At 39.8% G+C, this 6,000-nt stretch overlaps 1 protein-coding gene across 19 annotated transcripts in view; it reads right to left on the bottom strand.

Moving 5' to 3' along the window:
• Window positions 1–942: 942 nt before the first annotated feature.
• Window positions 943–6,000, bottom strand: part of AFDN (afadin, adherens junction formation factor) — a 142,641-nt gene continuing 137,583 nt past the window's right edge. For all 19 annotated transcript variants that reach the window (XM_050787062.1, XM_050787073.1, XM_050787069.1 and 16 more), the window contains 2 exons: window positions 3,675–3,759; window positions 943–3,091 (listed from right to left, as the gene is read on the bottom strand). In XM_050787062.1, coding sequence (XP_050643019.1) covers window positions 2,938–3,091; window positions 3,675–3,759 — 239 coding nt within the window. In that variant the 3' untranslated portion in view covers window positions 943–2,937. The remainder of the gene's footprint in view (window positions 3,092–3,674; window positions 3,760–6,000) is intronic.

Genomic DNA, 6,000 nt, shown 5'->3' with positions numbered 1-6,000 from the left:
AAAGGGTAAAGGAAATTGTGTCCAATGGCGCACACCAGAAAATTATCAAGTGCTTGCTGGTCCGTGTGACAGAAGATCACTGCAGGGCAGTACCATCACTTCCACTGACAGCAACAGAAACACAGGCCTTGGGAAGAAAACGGAATCTGTATTAACACTCAGACTTCCTAAGTTTTTGTATTCTCAAACATTGAAGTATCTTTTTAGGCATTAAAATATAGTAAAAGTGAATACTGTAGTTTCAATACATAAACATCTCGTTCTATCAAAAAGGTCTCCACAACTTTCTACAACCCTAAGACACGCCTTCCTTCATGAACCTCATTTTCACAATATATGGACTACAGTCACCCTGCTGTGCAGCAAACCGATCTCAAAACCTGTTCCTCCTATCTGAAACTTTGTATCCTTCAACCAACAACTCCCCATCCCTTTCTCCCCCCATGAAAGCCCTAAAAATTCTCCATCCCTGCCCTGTCCCGTCCTCCTGCTCATAGGCCATTAAAAGGTACACTGGAAATAGGCAGAGGCAGGAGGAACAATGGCGCAGAGGCAGCGCTGAGCCCCGTCCACATGCAAGGTCCCGCCCGCACATGCCTCCCGCAGCTCCCAGGTCCTCATAATGTGGCTTGTGCAGTTTTACAATCAAACATACCCTTTTACACAAGGCTGTCCTGAGTGGGTTCCTGCACTAAGACACATATCACCAGGATGCCTTATGTACACCATTTACTTATTACTAGGGATATTTTAGGAATTTCAAAGAGGCCACCAAGAGACAGTGTCACTGAGAAATGGCTTGAATGCCCACCTGAGCTTGCCTGGATCAAGGAAGAATCAGGAAGGCCCGGGCAGTGGAACGGCTTATGAGACTCACAGACACCTGTGTGACGAGGCACATGACACATCCCCACAAATGAAAACCACTGCCTGACACAGAAATCATACTCAGTGTTTAATGAAGAATAGAAAGATGGAAAGAGACGGGCGAGGAAGGCTGATGTTACAAATATAAACTTTGTCAGCACTTTCAAAACAATAGCAAATACACTTAAATACATACAAAGTTTATTAAAAATAGGTTGCAACTGAAATACAGTAGAAATGGAAAACTACAGCAGTTTTGATGTTTTCTCATAGTAATGCACACTTTTGAAAAGCACTTTTACACATATTCACATTTGACCTCACTGCCCAAAGATGGCCAAATCCACTTGTATATGGGTTTCACAACCACGCATACGAATATCCCTGTATGTAGATATTTACATGTATCTGCATGTTCTCATGTGTATTTTTCTATATATTAACAGAAAAGTAATTCATCTGCATCTCTTTAAAGAAAGTGTGGATTTAGTGGCCATAAGGCTGCCAGTGTTCTCAAGATATTTGGGAGGCGCTTGCTTTTCCTAGAACCTCTGCCGCAAGCAAGCAAATCCTTCCTAAACACTCAGAACCATTTCACTCTCTTACTCAAACAAGGAAATGGTAAGAGCACACTTTCAAATAAAAACCCTGATAGACATAAAAAAATATTTACACTCGCATTTTTAATGATTTATCATACAACTCTTATTAAAAGTGATTTCGAAGGCAGTAAAAGCCCCTATGCTTCTCTTTGAAAGTGTGCCTATTTTCCTAACCTACGTATGTGTAAGAGAACAATATGGTACAGAAAAATCATTTGGACTCCACCAAGGGCTTTGTCAAATAGAAAATTTGCTTGTAATCACAAAGTAATTTATCATCTTAACACCAGACAATATAAAACACACTGAGGTCCGTCTCCCCAACATCAGCCACATATCCACAGCTGAAGAAATAACAGTGGTAACTAATAATTCAACAAATTAAAATTAAATAACTCTATTACAGTATAAAAATAGCTTGAACTTCCATATGAGTTATTCTTACAATATTTAAGTTACAGATGCCCTGTAATTGAATTCCTTCCTTTTCTTGATGGCATACACATGAAAATCTCTTTCTTTTTCAAATTAAAAATGTCTGAGTGACAGCTGTGCTTGAGGGGTTCCTACTCATCTCCCATTCTTCTGTCGTTCCCAGTCACACGAACATTGCTCCAATCAAGATATCTTCTTTTACAGATGCCTGGGAACAGCTGAAGTTTAGTTAACTTTGTAATGTAACTGTCATCTTTAAATTTACCAGTGATTTATTAAGTCTAACAATAATCTGGTATTTATAAAAATAAAATCCCCTAAGCTTAAATCCTCAGAATTTTCTTTCAGAATTAAAATTAATCAAATATTTAGAATTGATCAGAAGAGCTCAGATTTGTGAGGAATGAGTGGAACAGTCTCGGATGTGCGTCATCGCACAGGAAGCTTTGGCCTAAGCCGTTTCACGATACAGACTAGAAGGATATTGTGGGAACAGACACAATCAGGGGACATGGGAGGAGCATGTCGTCACATGTTCCTTCCTGGGTAGAAGAGTGTGTGGTCACTACTAAACAGTGCCAACAACAGTCTGAATAGTTCAAGCTATTCTCTGCTTGACGGCTAAAATCAAGTTTCTGAAAAAAACAAAAAACAGAAACAGAACTTCTTTGTGCTCCTCGGTCGATGATGGGGGGAAGATGGGAAAGAAGACACATCCATTCTCTCCTCCTGCCCTTAGTTCTGTCCCCTTTGAACTCAGGACTCCAAAAAAGAAACCAACAAAAAACTTATCCTCATGTGAGTTAGATAATTAAGAAACTAGACAGTGTTTAAGTTACGTAAATGGCAAGCTCATGGTAAAGTAAAATTTCTTGGAATTGAAACATTTCTAAATCCCAACAATTTTAGAAACAGAAATTGTAAATCACTTAGAAATATGACCCCCTTCCTCCTTCCTCTTCAAACTCGCACCTACAAACCCACAACCGAGAAGATTTTGGGGTAAATACAAAGTGTCCTCCTCATTTCTTTTTCATTTTGTGTTCAGTTCATTCTCCAGTTCTGTTAATTTACGAGAGGCTTTCACTTTATTGGATACATCTTGACCTTGTGAAAAAAGACGCTGGCGTTCCTTGAATGTCAAGTTTTCAGGGGCCCCAGAACTTCCAGGTAAATCTGCATCTTGGCTGCAGAAGAGGGCAATACGAAAGATTACTGGACAAACTAGAAACCACCTGTCAACAATTACATACGTTTGCATGACGGCAATTAAAATTATCAGACTCATTCTTTGTTGAATTGTGCTGTAACTTCTCCTACAATTTAAATCACGGCTGTGTTTAAACCCATCTAGAAAACAAGGGCACCATGTTTTCTTGGCTAAAACATTAACTTTCCCCAGTCATAGTCCACTCTCAAAAACCTTGTAAGTTAGATTTTAGCAGGCAGGCAATTCTTACCAGTGAGACAAGTGTAACCTGAGGGGCACAGGTTTAACACACACACTTTAAGGAATCTTACACGTGCCTGAGAGGCGTCTGTAAATACGCCAGAGTAGTAAGAAGCTACAGAACGGTACTGATGACTTTTCTGGTGAGTTCACATTCACTGTTTTAAGAACACTTGGGGCAATAGCATTTCTAACTAAAATCGAGGTGAGGGCACAGAGTGAAGCCATGAAGTCTGTTTATATAATTTAAAAGTGCCATGAAGAGTGAAAGGGGTCATCAGGTACAGATGAAGTTCTTTGTCTAGCGCAACTGTCCATACCTTTTAGAACGCTTCTCTTTCGCATCCCGGTAAGCGTCATGGGCTCCAACAGCTGCTCCGGCAGATCCTGGGTAAGAGTTTGGTCCTTTTCCATGAAAGAAACAGTACAAGTTAAAGTACTTCATTATTTCTAAGCTTTACTCATGATAAAGATGCAGTGCTCAGAGAATAAAAAAATACCTTTACTGATTAAGCAGGAAGGTAAAAGACCCTTCATATTGTATCAAAATTTCATCAATTTGAAATTCATCTCTGTTGGTGGCCTGAGTAATCCAATTACTACTCTCAAAAGGTGCTAAAAAACTGACCTGACACCCTTCATTATTAGAGAGGAATACTGCCCATGGCCCCGCTCTGCCTCGGACAGCACAGCAACTCTGGGTGAGTGTAAAAACATCAACCCATTCTGGGTGAGTGTAACATCAATCCATCGGCAACATTTGCCCTGTTCCTACTGGCTTCAGGGAATTACTAAGGATCAAAAGATGTGATGCAGATACAAAGTTTTAAATGTATCCAAGTAATAATGTCGCTAAGTGTATCCAAGTAACAATCAATGTCATATTGTTAAAATCATAATACAGCAAATCAGTGTTAATTTATTTCTATTAATTGCAGCATTAGAAAAATTCACACTTGAAAAATCTGCTGACAGTGTAATACAGGCTGGAGTAACAAATGCTCAAACTATTTAGCAAACACTGACAGCAATGAATATTGGATTAAACAGGCCACAAAAGTAGTACAATATTTTCACATTAAAATTCTTTTTCAAACAACTTGCACAAAAATACATTTTTGTTTCTCTTCTTCTACAAAAGGGCCTGCTGTGCAGAACTTATCTGGCGTACTGCAGACGGGACACAGCTGCCTTTTGAAGGGCGCCTCTTTGCACTGCACCTTTACTCAGGTTTCCCACCACCACTGTGGAGGACGCCATCCTCAGCTAAGACTCAAAAGATTCAACAGAAACACATCTCTACCTTATGACAATCTATAGCGGGCCTTTAGATAAATTACTGCATGGAGACATTTTTTTCCCACTTTAATTCCAAATTTTTTATCTTGTTTATTTTTAAAAACATTGCGTTGTATCTTTTGAGCTTTGTTTTAAGAATGATACTGGCTTTTTCCACTGGTAAAATTAATTCTTCAAAATTTTCAGAACTTTTAGACTTAAGAGTATCAAATATCTTTAGCTGACTCTCTATGAATACTCCAAGTCACAGATCATTTTCAAAAAGCTTTAGTGATGAATCTTTCATATAGCGCTATGTTCAAATCTGGTATTACTCATTCCAATTCACATCTTAATGCTGCTCCTCTCACTGTCCAGGGGAAGAAGCCGAGTCCATCTGCAGAAGCATGCTTTACCAGAGCGCTCGCGACACAAACAGAGCTGAGCAAGGAATGAGACCATGCTAGTGAAATGAGGAGGACAAGGTCAGAATGCGCTCTGCACACGGTGCAGACGGCTCTGTACATTACGAAGAAGTCTTCGAAGAGGCGGAGCAATCAGATGTCGGCTATGACCTGGTCCTGTGTGGTACTTCACGTGTGCAGTAAAATAAGGGTTAGTGGTAGGACTGAGAGCCAAGATGGTGAGCAGTGACACCTCACTATAATACTTGGCTACCAAACCTCACATTTCTGTCATCTTAAGTTCAGCTTATAAAAACTCCATACAAGGAGACTGATGGCATCCTGCTTCAAAATGTACCATTATTCCATAAATTTCTCTGAAAGGTACTAAGTTATAGATATTTACAACAGATATTTCATAAAGTGATTTAATCCTGGCTTCCAAGGTGACTCAACCTAATATTATTATATATTAAACCTTCAAAGTAGATCAAAGCTCTGAGCCGGGGGGGAAAAAGACAGAATTCTGGCAAAATTCATCTGTTATTTGAGTAAGACTGACAGTTACACTGAGTCTTATTCTTCTTTCAGAACTGTCGAGTCCCATACACTGTTTATGCAGAATGATACAGGATTCAGAAGACTCTCAAACACTCATTAAAAGTAATACTCCTGTATTTGAAGATATCTAGTGCCAGAATTCCAGTCCCATTTAAGGTAAGATTAGTGTGAAATCTGAATCCTTATGAATTCAGCTATATTTTAAACATGGTGTCTCGAAAACACTGACTACTGAACCCATGCTTGTGACAGCCTCTAGGCCCTGCCCCCTGCAGAACTGTCCTGCTCTACAGTCAGCGTAGGGGGTTTCCCTAAGGTCAGCTGCACGCCTGCTAAGGTCTGGCTGCTGGTGTTACTAGGTGCTAAGAGTGCAAGTAACAGGAAGCAGTGAAGCCAGTTAGAG

Source organism: Macaca thibetana, chromosome 4 (genome assembly GCF_024542745.1).
Source record: "Macaca thibetana thibetana isolate TM-01 chromosome 4, ASM2454274v1, whole genome shotgun sequence".
Taxonomy (NCBI): domain Eukaryota; kingdom Metazoa; phylum Chordata; class Mammalia; order Primates; family Cercopithecidae; genus Macaca; species Macaca thibetana.
The sequence above is the reverse complement of the archived record's forward strand: the minus strand, read 5'-3'. Positions and strand labels throughout refer to the sequence as shown.